At 51.5% G+C, this 22,892-nt stretch overlaps 1 protein-coding gene across 3 annotated transcripts in view; it reads right to left on the reverse strand.

The window, feature by feature from the left end:
• The window catches only part of TMPRSS4 (transmembrane serine protease 4), a 31,843-nt gene extending 20,856 nt beyond the window's left edge, over positions 1-10,987 (reverse strand). For all 3 annotated transcript variants that reach the window (XM_072953926.1, XM_072953928.1, XM_072953927.1), the window contains exon 1: positions 10,743-10,987. In XM_072953926.1, the coding sequence (XP_072810027.1) occupies positions 10,743-10,745 (3 nt within the window). In that variant the 5' untranslated portion in view covers positions 10,746-10,987. The remainder of the gene's footprint in view (positions 1-10,742) is intronic.
• Positions 10,988-22,892: the final 11,905 nt, after the last annotated feature.

Raw genomic sequence — 22,892 nt, forward strand, 5'->3', positions numbered from 1 at the left:
GTAAGTGAAGGAAAAACACTCAGTGAGTTGAGTGAGGGAAACTCTCAGGCTGGAGCTCAGAGCCCCGGGGAGGACTCTTATCCGCCTTCCCTTCTCTCTGCTGAGTCTAAGTTGGGGTGGGGGCGCTCTGTGGCAGCTACATAATTGGTTCAAAATACAACATTCACTTATGCATCTATATGACCTGGTAAAACAGGTTTATTAATTGCAGCAACTAGTTAGCAATTGTAGAAACAGCTGGATGCTGGCTTGTTGTGTGCATTGCTGAGCTTTTAAAGATAAGGCTGCCCTACTGTCCGTTTTTGTCAATCATTTGTCTACTTTTATAGATGCTGTAGGCAGAACAATGAACTATGGCAGCTGGATATTGTTCTGTAGTTTTCATAAACGCTGTGAGGATTAAATGACCTCATAACAACTCTGAGAAATTATCACCATTTTACAGAAGAGGAAAACCAAGACTCCTGGAGGTTAAGTGGTTGTTATGGCCCCAGAGCAAGTAAGTAACAGATCCAGCCCTTGGGGCCAGGCTTTTGGACTCAGTGCACCATTGTTTTCATTTCCCCACCGTTTCAGGAACCTATTTGGGTGTCATCAGCTAGTGCTCGGTCCTTCTGATTTTCTGCTTCCCTGCAGTGAAGTCTAGTTGGGTATAATTAGCATGCAGAGATTCCGCCCAGCATCTGCCCAGCCCTTCCTCAGTCTGAAGGCAAACCCACCTCTACTTGGGTCCTGGGTCTGCTAAGTTGTTCATGAACAGGTGTAAGAAGATCTCCCTCCTAAACTGTTTCGAGGAAAGGACCTACTGCGGTGCTTGGCAGCTAGTAGGGGCTTAATTGATATTAGTACCCTTCTTCCCTCTCTTCCATTAGGTTTGCACATTTCTCACCTTCTTCTCCTTCCTTTTTTCACCAATCACCCTCAGCCCCTGCTGTTTTAGATCCTGGAGAAACTCCTGGTTAGGCTTAGCTCAGTTCCAAGTTGCAGATGAACATCTCAGGGTCCTGTTTCCCTCCCAGCTTGGAGATGATGAGCGCAGACACAAGGCAGCTCTTGATTTTAAATGCGGGTGAGGACTAAGTGGACTGCAGAGAGGCCACAAAGACCCAGCCTGGGGAATGTGAGTTCTCATCTTGTCTTCTGACTTGCTGGGTGGCCCTGGGCATGCTCCCCAACCTCTCTGAACCTCAAGGTCCCATCAGGTAACTGGGAACTCTCTTTCAGAGATGATGAAGCAGATAAAAGGTTTACTAACTACACGATGAAATGGACAGATGCTCCCCCAGGCTAATAATGAGGCAAAGAAGAGGCAGCAGCTCATGGAAGCCAAAGGAACAGAAAGCCTGGCCAGCTCCTTTGCTTTTTTTGCCAAGCAAGCAGCCTGCCTCTGGGGCCTTATTTCTCTTCTCTCTGCAATGCTGAGTCTGCATTTCCTTGTTTCCGAAAGAAGTCAACAGGGGCAGAACTGGGATGACTGGGGTGTAGATGAGGGGAGAAAGCAGGCGTTCACAGAAAGGGGCTCTCTCGCCCTGTTCTGGTCTAAGGCAGCTTCAGGCTCCCATGGGGTCTGCAGCCCTGGCTTCCCATGGTCTCTCAGGGAAAACCTAGCACAGGGATGCTGCTGTTGCTAGGTAAGGGGATATATAGGTCCTCCATGGCTCTGGCAGGTGGCAGCTAGGTTGCTAAGGCTGGGGACACAGCAGGGGGAACAACCCAGGGGAGGGGGTGGGAAAAGTTCTCTGGGTGAGCCAGGGGACCTAGAGGCTGCTCACAGTCAGGTCACAGAGTGAGGCTCAGCCATCGGCTGGCTCTGGTGCTCAGGGGCTGCTCTGAGAAGGCCTCACGCTGTTCTCAGACCCCTGAACCTGCATCCCACCCCTAACCTGACGGCAAGCAGCTGTGCCCTTTCCACCTGCAGGTTGATGCATTTGCCAAGCTGGGGCAAGTACCCGCTCTCTTGGGTGCCTCAGCCATGACAGGTAAGGGGAGGAGAGGGGACAGGAGGGCTGGGGGATCGTGAGTCAGGAGACGAGGGTGTGAGTTTCCTGAGAGGAGCCTGGCCGTGATGCAGCAGCCCTGAGTGCATGGAAGGTTCTCAGAGATGACAAATCATGCTGGCTTCCAAGTATCTTCTGAACTTAGCCTGTCTCTACGCGGATCCCCTCAGCCAGGCCACGCACAGGTAGGTCTCCAGGCCTGGCACAGAGGAACCTTGGGTATCAGCCTCACTTGCTCTGCTTTGTGTTGAGCCACCCTTACAGCAGCACCAACCTTGGCCTCGGCTGCTACATTCACTAGAAACCATTTCGCTTTGTTCTAAGCCACACAGGTGCTGACCTGTTGGCAATTTGAGCTGAGCACCCGGCTCCCATCCCAGTGCGTAACGGCTTGGGGGCAGGCCTGGCGCAGAAGGGAGGTGTCAGGTGGCCTGCTGTTGTCCCGTTATTCTGCTGCCAGCCTGCTGTTCAGCTGCGATCATTTAAGAATCAGCCTTTGTATTCAGGCACAGCCCTTAACTCCAGGTAGGGCCAGGGGAGAGGGCAAAAGTGTAATGATTCCTGTCTCACAGATGGGGAAACTGAGGCACAGAGGCTTTGTGCGATCTCGTCTCAGGTTGCGTGGCAAGCCGTCGTGAAAGGCTCCGGTGAGGTATTAATGCCTGCCCATGGAATGGAGCCAAACCGAAGACCTGGTTCTCCAGTCAAAGCCCATGCCTCCACGTGATGGCGCTGTTAACTGTCCCTCCTACAAATCCCCACTGAGGGCCTTCCCTTGGTCTCAGGGGAAGCAGCCCCTTCTCTGCAGCCTCTCTGAGTTCTGTCCACAGTTCTATTTGATTCAATTTTCTTTCTGCCCCCAGAGCAGTGTGTCCATCCAGCCCACCTTCCCTTCCCAGCAGGATCTGATGGGAAGGAAGGTGCCCCCCACATTTGCACAGCTGAGGACAGTGTCAGAGCAATGGCTGATAGAGACACGAGAGTTCTCAGGAGTCAGGCCACCCAGACAGGGACCCTTGGGGTTTGCCTTTGGGAGGGGCTGATGGATCTTAAAGCTTGGCGGGGTTCTCTGTAATTTACCTGAACTAAGGAACAGCCATCAGTGATGCAGTGTGAGGTTTATAAGAGAATCCTACCAAGTTGATATTGCCTTTGAAAACATCATACTTCTTTTTGGCTTGTCCTAAATTGTCCTTTAAACCTTACCGGGGAGGGAAGCGGTGGCGAGGGAAGAGGGATTTTGGTGTTATAAAGTCTGACTCTCCTATTTACCTGCTGAGCTCTATTTTGAGCTATTATTTACCTTAGGTAAATGACTTAACATCTCCTGGACCCAGTTTCCTCCTTTGGAAGTCAGGTGTGATAAAACTAGGTGGTGAGAAAGGTTGTGTCAGGTGCTTCACCTACTAGTTATGAGGTGGCTTTTTAACCTACAGGAACCCCATATGGTCCTCTCATTATCGTCCCCCTCAGTTGATATTTATGGTCTGAGGGGTCTCACTGCTCTGAGCAGAGGTGGGTTGTCCCTGATCCTGTTCCCCTGAGCTCTGAGCCAGGAGTCCTGGCCTGAGTCCAGCTCTGCCCCTTACCAGCCAGGTGGTTCTGGGCAAGTTACATATTTTTTCTGAGTCTCAGTTTCCTCATCTGTAAACTGGGAAGAATATGGTCTGCTTCACAGGATTCTTGGTAAGAATTAACAGATGCTGCACGTGGTTTGACATACAGAGGAGTTCAGCATGTGAAAATTTGCACAATCAGTTCCATCCAATACCCTGGAGGCTTGGAGAGCAGAACTCCACACAGTGCTGGGGAAGGGGCGGCATGGAGGTCCTGGATGGGGCAGGACCGAGCATCCTCACTTGTTCTGGATGCTGCCAGAGAACCTGCATCTGATGGGCCGGTTTGGCTGCTGCAGCCAAGAGCTGCCATCTCCTGGCCAAAGTCTGTAGTGATTCCCGGATCGCTTCTGTGAACTGTCAGCTCTAAATAGTGCCTCAGTGCTGCTTCCGAACTCTGCGTCTGGGACCTTGCAGCTGCATAACCTGAACCACCTTCCTGCCCCTTCACATCACTCTGTGGATGCTTGTGAAGATTCTCCTTGCTAGGCTGCCCTTTGCTAGGGGAGATTTATAGTGGATGGAAAACAGACCTCAGGCATGTTGCTTAATCTCTGAAGCCTCAGTTGTGTGTTTGTGTGTGTGTGTGCATGAGAGACAGCAAGAGAGACAGAAAATAAGAGAAAGAAACAGAGATTCAATAAGTCTTCCTCTTCACGAGACCAAAATATGCATATATATATGAAACACATTGGCTGGTACACAGTAAGAGTGCAAAAGATGTTAATAATAATAGCAATAACAACACAATAATAATACTTTATCCTTTCAGTAAGCCACTGTCCTGGGGCTGGATATACAGCAGTAAATAAGCAGGCAAAGTCCTTGTGCCCATGAAGTATATATCCTATTATTTTGATTAATAATGAATAACAATATTAATATAAAACCTAGCAAGTGCTTAAGAAGGAGCCTAGCAGAGGGCCTAGCATGTGTGTAGTAGGGGCTGAGCAAATGGTAGCTATTTTTACGGTTTCATTAGGCCTAGAGTCCTGACTCCAGGGTGGGAATTGAAGGACTAGGGAGCCCTGGGGGAGAGTGACCAGGGCAGGTAGGGGACCTGAGATGATGTCATGTGACTTACATGATCTTTCTATGAACAAAGGGTGGCGGATGCAGGCCAGAGAAACCAAGACCTAGGGTAGCACAAACACGGTCCTTTGAAATGTGCATCTCAGGGAAGAGGCAAAGAGGATGCTGAGGATAAATGGCGGAAGTGACAGAAAGATGGCTTTCTCTTGGCAAAGGGAAGGTCATTTTAAGCAACAGATGACGTGTGAATAGAAGCCGGATTGTGAAGGAAATTTCCACAGTGGACAAAGGCAAGGGCAGATAAGGGCTCTATTGCACCCCCGGCGGGATTTGGTGGAGCCCCCAGAGGTTGCATGGGGTGGGAGGCAAGGAAGACGTGGGTGGGGGTCACACTCCTTTCAAATACTGCAGTTCTGGTTTTACTCTGTTTTCCACCTGGGGCTCTATCTTAGATTTCAGTGGAGCAAAGTGCTCTGAGGCTGAACCAGATTTAGGGCAACCACTTAGCTGGAAGATTGCTAAAGTCCTTTTCTTAGGCCCTGTGAGTCTGAAGAGCTTGCTGTTAACCTGGAACTTCTGTTACCTCCTCCCACAGATAAGACTAGTCTTAAGACTGATTTATTTATAACATTCTCTCGGTAAATCAATTTCTATCCTTAATGATCTCATGGTAACTTGGTTTTTTTTTCCCCAAGCAGCAATTTGGTATAAACTTTTTCTAGGTCTTCTTGAGAGTCTAAGTTAATTATGCCCACTGGTTTGCCGCATCTATGTGTTTTTTCCCCTCCGTTTAGTGACCTTTAGTAGGTTAGTGATGGATGCAGTCTCCTTGCAGAAATGGCATCGTCTTTTCTTCCACTTTCTTCCGCAGATTGCACCAGCTGATGCAGTCTTCACTCAACGCGCACTTTCTCATGAAATCTATTAGCTTCTAGATGGAAAAGTGGCGCCCCCTGGTTCTGCAGTGTCTAGTTCAAGTTCCAGTTCTAGTTCAAGTTCTAGTTTCATGTTCAGGTCTTATGGGTCCACATCTTGGAGGAGACGGAGGGCATGATGGAAAAGCAGGGCACTTGGTACCAAACTCCTAGAGCTTTGAGTCCCAGCCCCACCTCTTCTTGGCTGAGTGACCCTTGTCAAGCTCTTGGAGCCTCAGTTTCCTCATCTGTACAAAGAGGATCACTGTGTCTCAGAGAGCCGGGGTAAGACTCAGGGAGATTCGGAATATGAATGTGCTTCTCAAGCTGCAAAATGTCACACTTGCTGCGTTTGGGTGGAGATGAGCCGTGGCTGCGCCGTTTATTATTCTCTTTAGATCACCAGGGAATCCTGCTCACCAGGATGGGTCCTCCTGACAGCCTGGCCCGACCCGCCTCTCTGGAGGTGGGAGATGCCTGAAGTCCCCAGTGTCAGGGCGGGAATGGGACGAAGGTGAGGTGGGGTGACCTCAGTTATATCACCCCCTTTCTGTTTCACATCTGTGGGTGAATGATGCTCTGCCTGGGGTTGGGGCAAGTTGTTTACCCTGCTGTGTTCCGTCCTTGGAGTGTACAGAACTGAGGTCTTCCATTTTAGATATTCTTGTCTGAATCGCCCACTGTGTCTTGCCAGTGCATAGCACTTAGTGTGTGCTCCGGGAACACGTGCTGAATGAACGAATGCATATTATAAAGGAAGACACTGAGACAGCAGGAAATGCCTAAAGCATGTATGGGCTCAGCCACACCAGCAGGCAGAGCCCGGCCAGACCAATGCACTGAAGATTCCGTGATGGAGGACACTGCTGCTACCCTGGATAGGTGCCTACTCAGCCCCTTGCCCTCTTCCTCGAGTGTTTCTTTCACCTGCCATCCTGTAAGAGTTTCCCGTTGCATGTGGATTATGCTAGGAAACTGGCAGCTGCTCTGGGAGGAAGATGCAGGGGAGAGGTGTTGCGGTTTTGAGTCTTGTGTACAAATTTCTCTGCTGCCACCGTGACAGTCAGAGCCGCAGGCTGCGAGGTGGAGTTAAGCACACGCAGGGTGATTGCCGCGTTGGCTCTGCTCAGACTCTCTCTTCCCCATCGCTGGGCTTTCGAGGTGGGCTCAGGCCTCACCCCAGCTCCGTCGGGGATGAAAACAGCTTGGTACAACCTCCGGTAGCATCTAGCATCTTTTCAGCATCAAGTCTGACTAACCTTGTTTTCAGTGTCAGGTCAATCACACCACTTGTTCTAGGGGATTCAGTCTTTGGTCGTTTATTCGTCCTTCATTCCCAAACATTTCTCAAGTACCTATTCTGTGACAGGCCCTGTGCCAGGTTTGGGGCTAAAAAAGGTGGAAAAGGCACAGACCCTTCTCTAGAAGCTCACAGTCTGGTGGCAGCAGGTTTATAAGAGAATGAGGCTGATGAATGCCTTTTAGGAATTCACTGTCTTGGGGGGCCCACTGCTTGGGGATTTGGGGTGTTTCATAGAGGCAGATGTTTTATCTGAGCATGAAGGAAGGCTGAGGGCGGGAGAGCTTCCCGGGAAATCTGAAAGGCCCGTGAAGAGCCTGAGAGTGTTTGTCTTCTACTGTCCTGAGCTGGTTCTGGGGCTTCAGAAAGCTTGTCCAGAGTTCCTGAGCCCTGTTTTCGGTCTTTCTTCTATTTCCCCATTTCCCCCCTCTTCCCTGGACCAGTCTCCCCTCACTTCCCACATTCAGCAACTCAGATTCTCTTGGGCTTTGTCAAGAAGACAGGCTCGGGGTGAAAGGTGTTTCCTACAGGTCTTTCCTGGTGTCTCAGCTGCACGGAGGGAAGGCGGTGAGAGTGAGGGAGAGGCCAGCTTCTAAACGGCTTCTCAAGTAGCCAGGCACAGAGCTCCACCCCAGGGGCGGGAGGAAGGGCCCTAGGAGATGGAAGAGGGCAGGGGGATGTAGTTCCACCATCTCACTGCTGTTCCCTCCACCTGGCACAGCCCTCCCTCACCCCTGCTTCCCAGCTCCTAGGCAGCCCTCAGCCTCCGCTGGCCTCCAGCGAGGCCCATGCCCTGGTCTGGCTCCTACGTGTGTTGCATCACAAGCCGTAACTCAGTTGTTAGTTAAACAATGGTTTGTGTGATTGTGTGATAAGCATCTACCTGTCCCTGCCCTCCGCTTCCTCTAGACTGAGCTCCCAGAGCGCAGGACCCACCTCTGCTTTCTCTAGCCCGCAAGTCTAGTGCGAGCACAGAGCAGGCAGCCTGCCCCTTTGGTGGGATGAATGAATGGAGCTGGACGCCTGCTGCTCTGCCTGGCGGGGAGGGTGGGCTGTGCCAGGTCTGGAGGGGGCTCAGCCCCAAGCGCGAGCCCCTGGCAGCCACTGGGGCTCCACCCAGGCCCTACCGCACTGTGCTCTAGGGCACAGTGAGCTCCACGTAGGGCCTACATGACCACCCCATGGGGCCCAGGCCTCAGCCCAGCCCTCTGTGCTCCCTGCTCCAGACATAGCACCCTCCCCCGTCCCCCACTGCCACTCTTTCTTGCTGTTTGCATGCAGTTCCCGCTGCCTGGAATACCCTTCTCCGCGTCTCAGCCTGGAGAGAGCTTGCTCATCTTTCGAGGTCTAAGGCTAGTACTTTCTCTTCTGGGACAACTCCCAACCACCCACCCCAGAGAGAATTTACTGCCTTCTCTGCTCCAGGGGCACCTTGCATCGCCTCTGGTATTGGACTTGTCACAGTCTCTTAGGATCCTTCTCTGTCCTTCTTCTGGATTTTGAGCACCTCCTGGGCAGAACCAAGGCATGGTACCCTTTTGCCCTTTTTCTGGCCATCCTGGGACAGATGATTAAATGGTGGATGGAAGGATGGAGCTACTTGGGGTGGGGAGGGTCACAGCAGGTAGTGAGGGGTCCTGGACAACAGGAGCGGGCCTGGCCCCTCTTTGCTTATCTTGCCCTCTTGGGTCTTTCCACTGCCCAGCTCTGCTGTCTTCGAGCCCAGGGTGGCACCACCAGGGCTGAGCGGGCTCCTGGACTTGGCCTCTCTTGGAGGCGGACCCTGCCCAGACTCCCAGGCACCACTGCCGGCAGGCTGCCCTGGTGACCTGCCACACTCCTGAGCCCCAGCCCAGCCAAGCCCAGCAACCCCCTTGGTCCCTACAAGCCAGCAAGTCAAGGAGGAGAAGGTGGGGAGGACCTACTTCCTCCAGAGCAGCCCAAGGGTTGGACTGACCTCAGGCGGTGCACACGCCACCAGTGACACATGGTATGTTGGGGGCCTCCTGGGCGTAGTGAGTTAAAACCAGGATGGCCAGTCACACGGTCAGGGCTCAGCTGTGGGTGACAGATATTAGGGAACGCATTCCCCTTGAGGAGAGACTGGGCTCAGACCCCTGCCCAGGCCCTCCCTAGCCCCTGCTCTCACTGGCACACCTGGTTGAATAGGTTTGAGGGAGACATTAAGGAACAGCAACGGTGCAGGACTCTGTGTCCAGGGAGTGGCCTGCGGGTGTGGGAGGAGGCAGGGAGGGGAAGAGAAGGGGGTGCAGTCTCATCTCTCCCAGGGCTGGGAGCTAAAGTTGTCTTGGCCTCATTAGAAGGAAATAACAGTTATTAAGCACAGGTGGTTTGATGGTTAGCTCAGGGGCCAGAAGCTCTGGATCGTGGCCACTCTGCTGCCTTGCCTTTGGGGCCTTGCCCGGCCCCTCCTCCCCAGCGTGGCCCCTGCCCGCCTCTCTCATACAGCAGCGCCCGGCTCCTCCCGTGGGCAGTGGATGGTCCATGTTGACCACACCTCCCACCCATCTGCTGTTCCCTGGAGCGGATTCTTCTTCGGTCATAAATCCTGACATCTGTACAGGGTTTCCTGGTTTACAAGGCTATTCACACACGTCATTAGCCCATTCAATCTTTCCGCTAACCTTGTGTGCGGGCAGAGGGGGTGGCATGGATAATATTTCTCTTTTATAGAAGGAGACAGTGAATCTCGGAAAGAGTGAACTCTCGGACTGACAAGCTCACAAGGGAGCTGGCCGTGTGCCCTTTGGATTGAACAGTTAGTGCCCCAGCAGTCTTCCCTAGGAACTCCCCACTTCTAGGTTGCTCCGGGAGCCACCAGGAAGCTGCTGCCAGCCAGGCAGGCTGAGGTCTGGTCTCCAGCTCTGCATCCCCTTCTCTCTGACAGCCCCCGCGGGATGGGGCGTCTCTGCACACTGGCTGGGCTTTCAGGGTGCTTCCTGGGATGGGACATGGGAGGCTGATGCTTCAGTCCAGGCTGAATTGCAGAGTGAAGCAGGCAAGCCCCTTCCCCTTTCTAACCCCCCACTACCCCAGCCCTGGGGCTGGAGTTTTGCTAGATGGCTCAGGGGAGTGTCACAGGGAGTACTTGGGAGTCAGGAGACTATCACCTGAGGGACCCCAGCAGCTCATCCCTTTCTCCCCTGGATGCAGTGCCTCCCCTTCTCCTCGTGCCCTCCCCTCCCCCTTCGTTTTCATGTTGGTTGTGGGGCAGCTTCGGCACCTTGGCCAATAATTGGGGAAGAAAGCTTCCCTAGGTTCCACCTCAGAGCCGGCTGTTATCTCCTCCCTGCCCTGTCCTCAGTTGACCTCCCTGAAAGATGGGGTTGAGCCTCTTTGCCCCAAGACAAGTGGAGACACTCTAGGTGTTCAGAGGAGGAGTTTGGGCAGGGCCCCAAAAAAGACAAGTTGATCTCCATGGCATCCTAAATTGTTCTGAGGCGGCTCTCCACTGTTTGCTTTAAAAAGAAAAGAAGTCTGTTTCCCAGAGAGGTGGCAGAGGGCCACCATTGTAACAAACATCCCCTTGCCCTTGGGAAAACAGTGCCAGTGTCCAGCCAACAGACCAAGAGACGTGGGGCAAGGGAGCAGGCAGATTGAGGAGGGAGAGCAGGAAGGATCACCCTGGCCCCTGGGTCTCGGCCTCCTTGGTGCTGGTGTGAGGGCTGTTGGAGAGGAGCGGGGAAGGAAGGGCAGTGGGTACCGAGACGTGCCAGGGGCTGGAGTGTGGGGGCGACTCGGGTGTGACCTCTGGGAGATGTTGCAAAATTCTCAGCCGATGACCTCTTAGGCTGCCTGAAGGACCCTGTGTGGGGAAACACTCCCTCCCCCAGTCTTTGGAGCAGAGGGACCCGACACTCACCATGCTGGCTTGAGATCTTCCTGAATTCTTTATGACCTGGAGCTGAGGTTGGCAACCCACGTCTGGAGGAGGGCCTCCTGGGACCGGGCCCTGGCTGGCCAGCAGATCAGCGATCCCCGGGCGGCGCTGGCTGAAGGGGGGCTAAGTGCAAGGCAGGCTTCGGCACCCCTTCACAGCCAGCATCTCTCTCCCCGTGGGTAGCTGGCCGCGTCCCACCACTGTCTTCCAACAGTGATCTGGAGACTGTGGAGCAGGTTGATTAAAACAACCCTACAGGTGAAGTTGCCAAACTGGAATGATTATGTATCTTGTAACCTGACACCTATCTCAGGGGCTGAAACAGCACCTGGAGTCATGAACCCTTCGGCCTTAGAACAGGTGACACACCTAGATGTCGCAAAAGCCTTCCCGCCTGAATGACTTCCACCCAACCGGGTGTTGGCTGTTGGTGATGTCAGAGGCTCTCTCTCTCTCTCTCTCTCCTGCTTGACTTCTCACTGTGTGGGTGTTTTGTTTGGGGTTGTGGGGACATGGAGGAGTTTGGGGAGTGGGATGATAGAATTTACTGCTCCGTGGAACTGGATTGTTGCCAAGTGTGGGGCAACAGGACTGGAAAGTTCATGGAGAAGAGCTTTCTTCCCCTTTCCATGGACTTCGGCGTGAGGCTGTCCTGCACAGGGTCATAGACGGTGGACCAGCCAGCATCCTTTGTGAGTGTTCTCAGCCCTGCCTTGCCAGTTATTAATATTCTGAGTATCACTCTTGGTGCTATGGCTCGGACATAGGTCTCCCCCTCCCCATAGGGTCACTGCTGATTCACATCCTGCCATACCCTGACGGCTGGAGCCGCCCCTTGGCCGGGGTGGGGGGTGGTGCGAGGCCAGACCTTGGAACCACTGAACTACGGAAGCTGGAAGGGGTTTGGGCAGCTGTCTTCTCCCACCCCTTTTGTGGGTCAGGAAACTAAATTTCAAGGACCCAAGATCACATAGTAAATTAGTGTCGGTTTCTGAACAAACTGAGATCTTCTGTTTCTCAGCCGTGACCCTCCCCAGAGACCAGCCTTGTGCACCAGCCCCTCCGGTGATAACGTGATTCTCTGTATCAGCTCTTTACTTCTCACAACAACCCTGTGAGGAATAGTTTGATCCAAATGTCTGTCAATATTTTTGTTTTGGCAGCTGAAGAAATCATAGCTCATGGAGATGAAGTGACTGGCCCCCAAATCACACTGGGTTTTTGGTAGAGCTGGGGCTTGAACCTGGTTCAGGGCTGACTGTAGCATTAGTGCCTGGAAGCCCTGGGTGACAGTCTGGGGACATATGGCTCATGGAAGACCCTGGTGACCTCTGAGTGGGAGGAGCAATATTAGGAGGTTTCCCTGGTGATTGGCCTAATCTTGGCTGCTCCAGGTGTTATGGCCTTGGACTTGTCTCTGAGCAGCAGAGATCTGAACTGGAGGGTGTCTCGAGCCAATGTGGCCCCCGCCCTCCCCCACTCTAGGGCACTGACCTGTAGAATTGGACATTTGGGTCAGAGTCAAGCGCCTGTGATCCCAGAACAGGTGTCTTCAGGGGACAGGCTGCAAAGACCCAGGCAGGCATGTCCCTTTTAAGGAGACTTGCCAGTTGGGCAGTGAGAGGCTAGTGGGCCACCCTGGACTCAGCTCTCCCTGGCCTTGGTTCCTCTATGTGCCGGGCTAAACATCGGGCCCAGGTTGGCATCTCTTCGCTGGGTTCTCGGGTGTTGAACCAGGAAAGAGGGAGCTGCCTGGGCAGGAGCACCGCTGGGCGCGGCTGTTTTGGGGGTGATTACTCAGCCCTCCTGGCTCGAGCTCTGGGCCCAGCACCCAGGTGGGTCTGGGAGCCTGTGGAGAGGCCTGGGAAGGAGATACGAGACAAGGCTGTTGTGATGTCGGGGGAAGAGGCTACATGATGTATAGGTGGAGGCACAGAGACTGGAGAGAGTGGAGGCCCGTCCTCCCAGGTGCCTCAACTGGATGTCCCCCCATGGCCCTCCATTCATGAGGCAGCCTCAGCTCCTCCTCAGCCCCTTCCGGTCCTGTCTCTGACCACTCTTCCTCTTTCCCCACCATCTCTTTAGGTTCTCCTCCTTCTTTTCTCCCTCCTCTCTTTCCTTTTGCTCCCTTTTAATCTCCTCTCTTTCTCCCATCTTTTTTCCTCTCCCTTCTTCTTTTGCTCTTGTTTCCTGCACGTGGGTCGAGACCAGAGGCAGTCTGGCCCCGAAGCTAATGAAGCCAAAGCTGCAGAGCCCCTCCCTGCACACCCCGCCCCCACCCCAAAGCGATGTGGTCACACGGTCATTCTAGTTGGTAAATCTTGCAGCAGATTTTTGGGGGTATTATGCTTTTCCTTCAAGAGGGCCCCTCAACATGTATCTGCTTCAGGCCTCACAAAACCTGGCTCTCCCCTGATCAAGAGCGTGGGCTCTGGTCGCCTAGGGTCCTTATCCCGACCACTGACTATGTGACTCTGGGCATCTTGTTTAATCCTCCCGAGCTTCACATCTCTCATCAGTAAAGTGGGGATAATAGCACTGACCTCATAAGGTGGTTAGGAGAATTAAATGAGATATCTGTGTCTGGCACCAGAAAGGGATTTCGTGAATGGCGCTATTATTTCTATTCGTTTCATAAAATGTGTGTGTACGGCGCTCCTGCCAGAGCCGGCTCCGGTGCCACGCACTGGGGATTAGGGGATAAGGGACGCAGCCCTGCACACGCACGTCGTGTCGTCTCCTGGAGGGGATATGACACATCCATAAATCATGCTAAGTTAAAAAGATGTTCTAGTAGAGGGAAAAAGAAAACACCTTGGGGATTTTACAGTTTTTCATCTTTCACTTCCTTCTCGTCCCCTTCCTCCTTCCTTCCTTCCTTCCTCCCTTCCCCCTTTCTTTCATTACCCACCTAGGACATTTTTACCTAGGTATGTAATTTATAAGACAGGACATCAGTTACCGGTTGTTTCTGAGTGTACATTTGATCTTTTTTGTTTGTTTTGCTTTTGCGTGGGGAGATAATTAGGTTTATTTATTCATTTATTTATTTTCTTAATGGAGGTACTGGGGCTTGAACCCAGGACCTGGTACATGCACTCTACCACTGAGCTATACCGTCCCGCCCGTGTATTTGATCTTAATATCAGGATCCATCCACGTGGGCCTGCCTATCCATCCCTCAGTCCCTCCCTCCATCCCTCCATCCATCCATCCAACAAGTATTTTCTATGGTTAAAGGCACTGTGTCTAACACTGTATCTGGAGAAAATAGAAAGCTCCTGTTTTGGAGAGCTCAGCCTGCCCGCGTACTGTACTCCCCCAATTTTATTTTACTTTACTTTATTTTTCACTGAAGTATAGTCAGTTACAATGTGTCAGTTTCTGGCGGGCAACATAATACCCCTGTCATGCATATATTTATACATATAGATTCATGTATTTGTTTTTATATCCTTTTTCATTAAAGATTATTACAAGATACTGAATATAATTCCCTGTGCTATACAGAAGAGATTTGTTTATCTATTTTTATATATAGTAGTTAATATTTGCAAATCTTGAACTCCCAGATTTATTCCTTCCCGCCCCCTCCCCTCCCAGTACCCATAAGATTGTTTACTGTGTCTGCGCATCTGTGCCCTTCCCCTATTAGAGCAGGACCTTCTGAGGGCAGCAAGCCCTCTAGATCAACCTGCTGAGTCAGAATCTGCATTACAAGATCCCTGGGGGATTCAAAAGCACCTTCAAGCTTGAGAAATGCTGTTCTAGATCTCTTCCCACGCTTGGGTAGAGGTGGTTATTTCTGGAGTGAACCGAATTCAGAGACTGGAGCTTGACATCCATGAATCCTTGGGGTTTCTTCCAGCCAGCAGATTCTGTCCTCTGAGCCCAAGTAATTTGAGATCAATTTCAGTGACAGACCCTTTTGTTCGAGCCTCTCGTAGGGAGTTAAGTGGAAAAGGGCGCAGCCCAAGGGCATGTGCTGGCGACAGCTCACCATACTCCAGCCAAGCAAGTCTGAAATGCAGCAGGTAGAATGCACTGCCCGTCCTGTGGGGACAGCAAGGGGCACCTCAGCTCACGGCGAGGGATGCAAGTGTGGCTCTCTGCGGAGTCTCAAACTTGCAGGAGAGGATTTTCACTGCTTGGCAAACCTTCTCCCAAGACATGGCTTAGGCCCCAAGGCTGTCTAATTCAGCCTTAAATATCTGCACCAAAGAAGAGCTGGGGAGATTGAGAATCCCCAACCCTGGCTGATTTCTGTTGGGTGGGAGCTGACCTTTCTCTTGCCAGGATGAACTTTGATAGGTGGGGGACCTAGGCTGGGAGCAGGGATGGGGAGACCCGAGTGGCAGAACGACAGGACGCATTTGCTTCCATAAACCACAAAAGTGAAAAACAGCTAGTGTGGGAAATGTGCCCCGTGTGCCAGGCTTTTCTGCCTCATTTAATCCTCGTGGCCACACAAGGACATGGGTGCTGCTCTTGACTCAGACTCAGGGTGGGTGGGGATCCACGTCTGTGCAACCTGGGACACCCAGGTCTTTTCCACTGCGTTGTGCATGGTAGACCCTGCCTGGGTCATAGAGGGGATCTGGAATCCTCCAGGGACCTCTGGAAAGTCTCTCAGGCCCCTGTAGCTCCAGAGCTCTGGGTGGGCCTGCCTGGGTCCCAGGAAGCAGTTTCTACATTGCCAGTGTAATCTGAAATCAGTCTCAGAAAAAAATGTTTTCATTCAGCCCTCTCCCCTAAAATTAGGCAAAGAATGATTCTCAGATTATTTCAAAGGTGTCCTCTTTCTTTCCATCTGTCTCTAGATGCTACTCACTGCTTCGCCCTGGAGGAGCCCAGTAGTTTAAAGGAAAAGGGAGGGCAGTGGGGCTGGGGGATGCTGCTTTTCCTCTTAACGGTGCTGTAGACTTGAGACCATGAACATACAGTACTTTGATGATTTTTTTTTTTAAGAATCTGACTAGAAATTAAATAGTCTGGATGGAAACTATATTACATTTTTTTTTCCTCAGGATCAAATAATCAACAGCTTACACATGGGATAACCTCCACGCACAGGTTTGAATATTAAGTCGCCTACCAGCTGGGTCACCTTGGGCATGTTATTTAACCTCTCTGTGCCTCATTTTCTTCATCTGTAAAATGGGTGACAATAATATCTACCTTCAAGGGCTGTTGTGAGGATCTGGAAATTCAATATTTGTAAAGTGCTTACAATGGTGCCATGAAAATTTTGTCAGGGAAGTGAAAATGATGATTATTTCAGCCCCAGGTTAAATAAATCATCACCTTCAGAATGTATGTTTTGATTACTGTGTTCCACGTAACCTACACATGTCATTCATTTTTTATGGCTTCATCAACAATGTGTGTTTTTTCAATTCAGGTTCCAGCCCCATCTTTTGCCAATGGTGGGGATGAGGGCAGGACCATTACTCTCTTTGGCCTCAGTTACCCACAAGGTTAAATTAGCTGTACAAGCATGGCCCCTGGTGCGGCTGTGAGAATAGGAGGGGAGAACGCTTATGTGACGGCTTTGCCTGCTGTGCAGAGCGTGGTCAGCAGGAGGGGCCGGCTTCCTACAGTTGCGGGACTTGTGAGAATTTCCAAGGCCCTTATGTAGTCCATGCACTGCTCCGGGAAGGGCTGGACCATCCTGCAGGTGCAGTCCGCTAAGGTCCTCAGCCACCTGAGTTTTGCTTTGTCATGTGCTTGGCTCAGTCAGCATCTCCCTACCTTGCAGAGGAAGTCTAACACCCACGTCTCCCCTTTCCTGACACTCTGCTTTTGCACCCCTCCAGGGATGGAATTGCAAAGTGATTTCTGAAGAGGTGCAGAAGCTCAGTGCTGGGTGCAAGGAGGAGCCTGGACCAGAGGAGAGCGAGCCAGTTAAGGGTTTAGTAAGCTAACACACTAATTCCCTCTGGCCCAACTACTAAAGGACTCTTTTCAGAAGTCCTGAATCATAAAATGATTCAGTTTTGACTTTCTGCAGAGGTACCTTGGCAAATGCTTACTGATGAGATCAGGGCAGCTCCCAGTTCATTCAGGAAGCCAATGTGTAACTGATGTGAGACAGGCCTCACGGGTCTAGGGGGGTGTCCTGGCAGAAGCCGTGGACACAGAAGAAAGGCAGTGAGGGTGTCAGTGTCTTCTCGGTCATTGTCAAGGGAGAGGGTGCAGGGATTGGTGAAGAAACATCACACGTGTCTGGCTAGAAGGCTTTATGGCAACAAAACATCTTCTCTCATTTGACCTTCAAAACAACCTTGTGCTATTGACCAGAGAACAGGCTCACAGAGGCTGAGTGGCTTGCCTAGGTTTACACAGCTGCCAAGATATCCATCTGGAACTGCCCGGTCCCAAGTCCTTCACGTGGTCCTTTATTCTAACTTTTATTCGCAACTTGGCGGTATATCCTCCTGCTGGCTTGTAGATGCCTGTAGGCGCTGGATGTATATGCATTGAATAGTGTCCCCTGAGACAGACTGGGACCTGGGACCCTTTACTGCAGTGCTTGCCCCTGGACAAACATCTCGGGCAACAGAATACAAAGAAACTATAAGGGACTAAAACTTGCACATGCACAGTTGGGGCAATTGTGAACAATAAGATACAAAAAGGCTACAAACTAACTGCCATTTCTGAGGTGCCAGGAGCAAAAGGAGGGTACTGTGCAGGATCCCTGCACACGGCACCACCAAGGGCGTGGGCAGACCACCTAAGCCAGTCCTCTGGCCCACCCACGGGTCCGCCCCACCCTCGCCCCATGTAAGGGACCAGCCTGCCCTCCTCGGAGAAGGAGCAGGCAGCAAGTGTACATGTTACTTGCTTTTACTCCCTTGAGCTGCAGCACAAATCCTGCTAAAGCCTTGTCTGAATTTCTCTTCTGGTCTCTTATCAATTTCTATTGATTAAAGAGTCCAAGGACCTCAGCAGTGACATGGTAACACCTCAAGGATTTGTGTCCACCCAGATCCTCAGAACGTGACCTTATTTGGAAAGATGGTCATCGTAGATGAAGTTGGTTAAGATCGGGTCATGCTGGAGTAGGAGGGGCTCTTAATCCTATGTGACTGGTGAGAAGAGACACAGGGACACACACACAGAGGGGAATGATGTGCAGAATCAGAAAGAAGACGGCCACGTGAAGGTGGAGGCAGAGATCGAGCAGTGCTGCCGTGGGCCAAGGATAGCCTGGGGCTAACAGAAGCGGGAAGAGGCAAGGAAGGATGCCCCCTAGAGGCTTCAGAGGAAGTATGGCCTTGCGAATACCCAGATTTTAGACTTCTGGCCTCCAGAACTGTCAGACAGTAGATTCCTGTTGTTTTCATGGCCCAGTTTATGGCACTTTCTTACTGTAACACAGAGCCAATGGCAGGGCTTGTGTCTTACTCTTCTTTGTGTTTCTTCCTGTTTCCTCTAGTCTTGCTTTGTCCTTCTCCCTCCTGGGTGCTTGTACACACAGAGCAGCTAAATCTGGGCGGCTGGTGCCCTGTATAGACAAGGATTTTGATCCTTGACCTGGATTATATCTATTGCAGCAAATCCACCTGTCTAATCCTATTTGGCTCTGGCTTTTATTCCGCATAACTTCTCCCGTCTCAGCCACACCAAGAGTGTGCCTGACTGTGTTTGTGAATATGATGGTGTTTGGGAGGGGAGGAAGGAGGCGATGTGGTCATCACGCCTGGGGAACAGACTTCTGTCTTGCAGGCCCCTCAGAGAATCCCTCGGGTCCATCTGCCTGGGGCTGGAGGTCTCAGGCTGGGGCCGAGGGTTCATGCCAGATCTTGCTCTTGGCCTTCAAGTGCTGGCTGGACCAGCGTGGCCCGAGAATCTGATATTGCTCAGGCTGCCAGGTAAAGGGAAATATTGAGAAGGGAAGTAACCCTCGCCCCTCAGCCCGCCCCCCTCCTCTCAAAAAAGTCATTTCCTCCACCAGAGCCATTGAGTCTTTGCAGATACTTGAGTCATAGTCTTTCTGTTTACTGTTCCTCTCACTGTGCCTCCTGGATAGTCTCTGTTTGCTGAGACTTCCTCCTACTTGTCCTTGTGCTGAACTTGGGCGGGGAGGGGTAGAAGGAAGGCAGGTGAGGGGTGATGGAGATAAGGGGTGAATTAGGAGAAGAACGTGGTTTCAGTTCAAGTCCCGGCTTGGTGACCTCCTAGCTTAAAAAGTCACATGTATTTACGGAGCCCTGTGCTGGGCTTCCCGGGAGAGAGCTCGTTTATATTTATATCTGCAGCACCAGCGCAGGGCCTGGCACACAACGTGCTTAAACATTGCTTGAGTAAATTTAGTTTAAAGCAGAACTCTTGCCGCAGGGGAAGATGCTTCTGGCAGCAGTGCAGGGGAGGGGGAGGGAGAACAGGTAAGAGGCAGCTGCAGAAGTTCAGGCGAAGATGGAGAAGGCCTTCGTTAAGACATGGTCCACAGGGATGGAGAGGATGAAGAAAAGGAAGGGACATATTCTTTATTAACATTCTTCTCTGCATTGTGCTCTGTGCTGTTTGCAGGGTGACTAATTTTGTCCTGATAACCCTGCGCACTCAGTCTTAATGTTCCCATTTTACGGATGAGGGAACTGAAGTAACAGGCCCGACAGCACACAGCTTGGTAGCAGACCCAGAGCGCAAGACCAGCACAGGTGCTGGGCTGCCAGGATCCAGAGAGGTTGCTGATGCGGATTCCAGAGGACTTGGGGTGGGAGGAACTGGTGATGACTCCGGGGTTTCTCTGTGGGTGAGGAAGTTACAGTGGGCTGTTAACGATTGAGTTCATTGGGTTGACCCTGTTGGAAGAGGGGATGCTTTTAGGTTGTCTGTGTCTAGGCCTTGCCAATTCCCACAGGTGATCACTTATTGATGATGCTGGTGCCTCTGGCTTGGCTGAGTGCTTCTAGCTGCAGAGTGACGCTTGGGGAGAGGCTGCTTGGCTCCTGGAAGCCACTGTGCCTCTGTGGGGTTGCCGGATGGTGGCACAGTGCCGCCAGGTGGTGGAAGCTACTCCCTCGTCCTGGGATTCCTGCATTTTTCTCCTTTGGGTAGACTTCATCTCAGGTCTGAAAGGCCGTCACCAAGCATAACTTCGGAGGTTCAACAAGCAGACACCGTCCTGATGCCCCTCACATGATTTCCTTTGGCCCTTATCCTCTCCCTGGCTGTTACCCAGAACCAAAGTTCTTGAACCTGAAAGTCTCTGCCCCAGACTGTTCCTTGACCTCACCCCTGGCTCTGTGGGAATCTTGCATTGATCAGATATTTACTGAGCACCTACAGTGTGTTGCTGGGCACTGGGGACACACAGGTGGAGCAGGCATCGTACCTGCTACCTCAGACATGGCAGGGGAGCACTGCGATCTGCTGGAGAGGCTGTACTGAAAGAGCCAACAGAGCTGGAGGTCAGCAGCCCCCAAGAGGAGGTAACATTTGAACAGAGCTTATGAGGATGAACAGGACTCGGTCAGGTGGAAGGGTGGGGGCCAAAGGGGAGACGAGCGTTCTTGGCAGAGGGGAGGCTGTGTGTTTGGGGAACGAGCTATTAATTCCATGAATATTTACTGAGCACTCTCTCTGTGTCAGCCCTGGGCTGGGGCTGGGGAGATACATAATACATGGCCCCGATGATGAGAAATTCACAAGACGTCTTCTTTGTAGGACCTGGGCACACAAGGAGGAATCTGGACACAGGCTTGTGTATAGACTAGAAGTTCCCAAAGTTGGGTTCTTGAACCCAGGGATTATGCAAGATGATCCGATCCCCTGGGATAGGAGAAAAAATTACTAATACTAAAACTTTTATTTATGTGTATTTTTCAACTAAAAATAGAATAGGAATTTTCTAGTATTTGCTGTATGAGTTGACCCTGGTGACCTCACTTAGCCCCTACGTCATGCATGCTGTGTGTGTCTGAGGGGGTCCGAGGCAAGTGGGGGCTGGGGAGTTTCCTGACATCAGGCAGAGGGGTCCTTCCATCTTCATTCCCTTTTAACATGTTGTGACACATACGTCCTCAGAAGTGGGTTTATGTGTCCATAATCTTACTTAATTTTAACTGAATTGACCGTCACATAATGGACAAGGCACTTAACAAGTTTCCTGAAAAAACCCTGTGGGTTGGAGAGAAGGCGGGTGATCCAAGCACACGCAGGTGGCAAGGGACCGGCATGGCTGTTGCTCCCCCAGTCTTAGCAGGGGAACTCATTATCCGTCTTGAGTTAAAAACTGTCACAATCTACTTATAATCGATAGAAGCAAACCAGAACTACTCAAAATGATCCAGACCATTTGAAACATAGATTCAAATCTTCCGATGTTAGTAATATTCTTTTTCTAAAGGTTTCTTGTCCTTCGGACATTGGCTGATGATGGTAGTACCTGTAAACGTAATTTATACAGAAATAAATACACAGAGGTTAGAGGTGGGTGCTAAAATTATTTTGTTATCGATAAGCATCAGAGAGGTTTGGAGACCACAGCTGTAAGCACTAAGGAGCCAGGAGAAGTTGCTCAAGTAGGAATGACTTTTTTGCTTTTTGCTTTGTTAATTTTGGAAGCCACTCCCTGGCAGCAGGGTGGAGTGAGAGATGGGGGTAGACACACTTGCAGGTAACTGTTGCAGAAGTCCAGGAGAGAGGATGCGGTCCTGAGCCCAGATTAGGGGAACCAGGAGACCAGAGAGAAATGTTACACATGAATTGGAGTTGGTGACTAGTTAGATCTGGAGAACGAGGCAGGGGGAAGATCCAGGGTGAGTCCTAGTTCTCTGAGTGACTGGGTGCTAAGAGGGCAAACAGAGGTGAGGGGTGGGTTGGAGGAGGAAGATTAAGAGTCTGAATCTGAGCCGGTTGAGTTGGACATGCCCGTGAGAACCCTGTGGGGAGCTGTCCCACTTGGTCAGGCTGCTGGAGGTCTTGGGGCTGTGGACACCCCTTCCCCAGGCAGGGCCCTGGTAAGTGATGGTAATGGTAATGCTTGAAGGACGTGAAATGAGTCCTTTGAGCAGTAATGGTGACTTCTGTCCAGTCTTCCTGATTCCAGCCAGGCCACTGGTCCCAGGGATCAGACCCAGACACCCCCCATATTTCGCTTCTGGGAACCACCCGAAGTGTAGGTACCCTTGTGGTCTTCCTCCTCTGAGCCATCTTGGATTGTGACCAGGTTACTTCCCCAGGGTGCTCCAGGCCAGAGTTACTGGGAAAGGCTGATCCGGCTGGGTGTGTCCTTGCTGTCAGTTTCTGGTGCTAAAATAAACACAGTAAAGTGCAGGGAAGGAGCTGGGTGGGGCGGGACGGGCTGTGGATGCCCTGCAGTTGCTGAAGCAGGACAGGTGTGGGACCACTGAGAAGGGCTCCACTGGGGGTCAGGCTTTAGAAGAGATGTATTTCATTCTGTCCTGGTCTGGTCATTTCTGACTTGCAATATTTGGGTTGCCGCAGTTCAGTGTTCTTGACTGAGAGTCCACCTGGGGCTTGCCATGGAGAAGGTGAGCGGTTTTATCAGTGATGATTCTGAGAATGGGCCCTGGAACTACCAAACTGAACCTCTGGCAGGATCCTGGGGTCTGTGCGTATGGGGGAGGGGTGGTTTTGTGGTCAATGGAACGTTGGTGGCTATCTTAGCTCCCCATTTTAGTATTTTACTTTGGAATGGAAAAGAAGAAAGATATAGGCCAAAAGGCTGAGTAATTAAGAGTAAAGTCGATCTAGAAATAAAGACAGAAAGATGGAGATAAGAGAGAGAGACAGACAATAGGGAAAGTAGGAAGGAGAGCAGAAAGTTACATAGCAAATTAGCAACTGGAAGAGAGAGAAAGAAAACTGGAACTAAGACAGGAAAGACAGAAAGCGAGGGAGGTGGACAGGTAAACAGATGGAGGTCGATAGAGTGGCAGAAACTCAGAGACATGGAGGAGACAGTGGGCGTGGGGTGGGGGTCAGGCACGTGGAAGGAGGGATGGAGAGAGGCCTGCTTGGCTGAAGCCCCTGCCTTCCGTCTTCCTTTTTTCCCTCCCCGCGTACCTGGTTCTCAATTGCAAAGTCAAAGGAGCCAGAGTCCCAGTGACCTGCCTGTTTCCATTCCTGGCACCCAGCTGGGCTGTGGGAAGAGGCCAT

The sequence above is a fragment of the Vicugna pacos genome, chromosome 33 (genome assembly GCF_048564905.1).
Source record: "Vicugna pacos chromosome 33, VicPac4, whole genome shotgun sequence".
NCBI lineage: Eukaryota > Metazoa > Chordata > Mammalia > Artiodactyla > Camelidae > Vicugna > Vicugna pacos.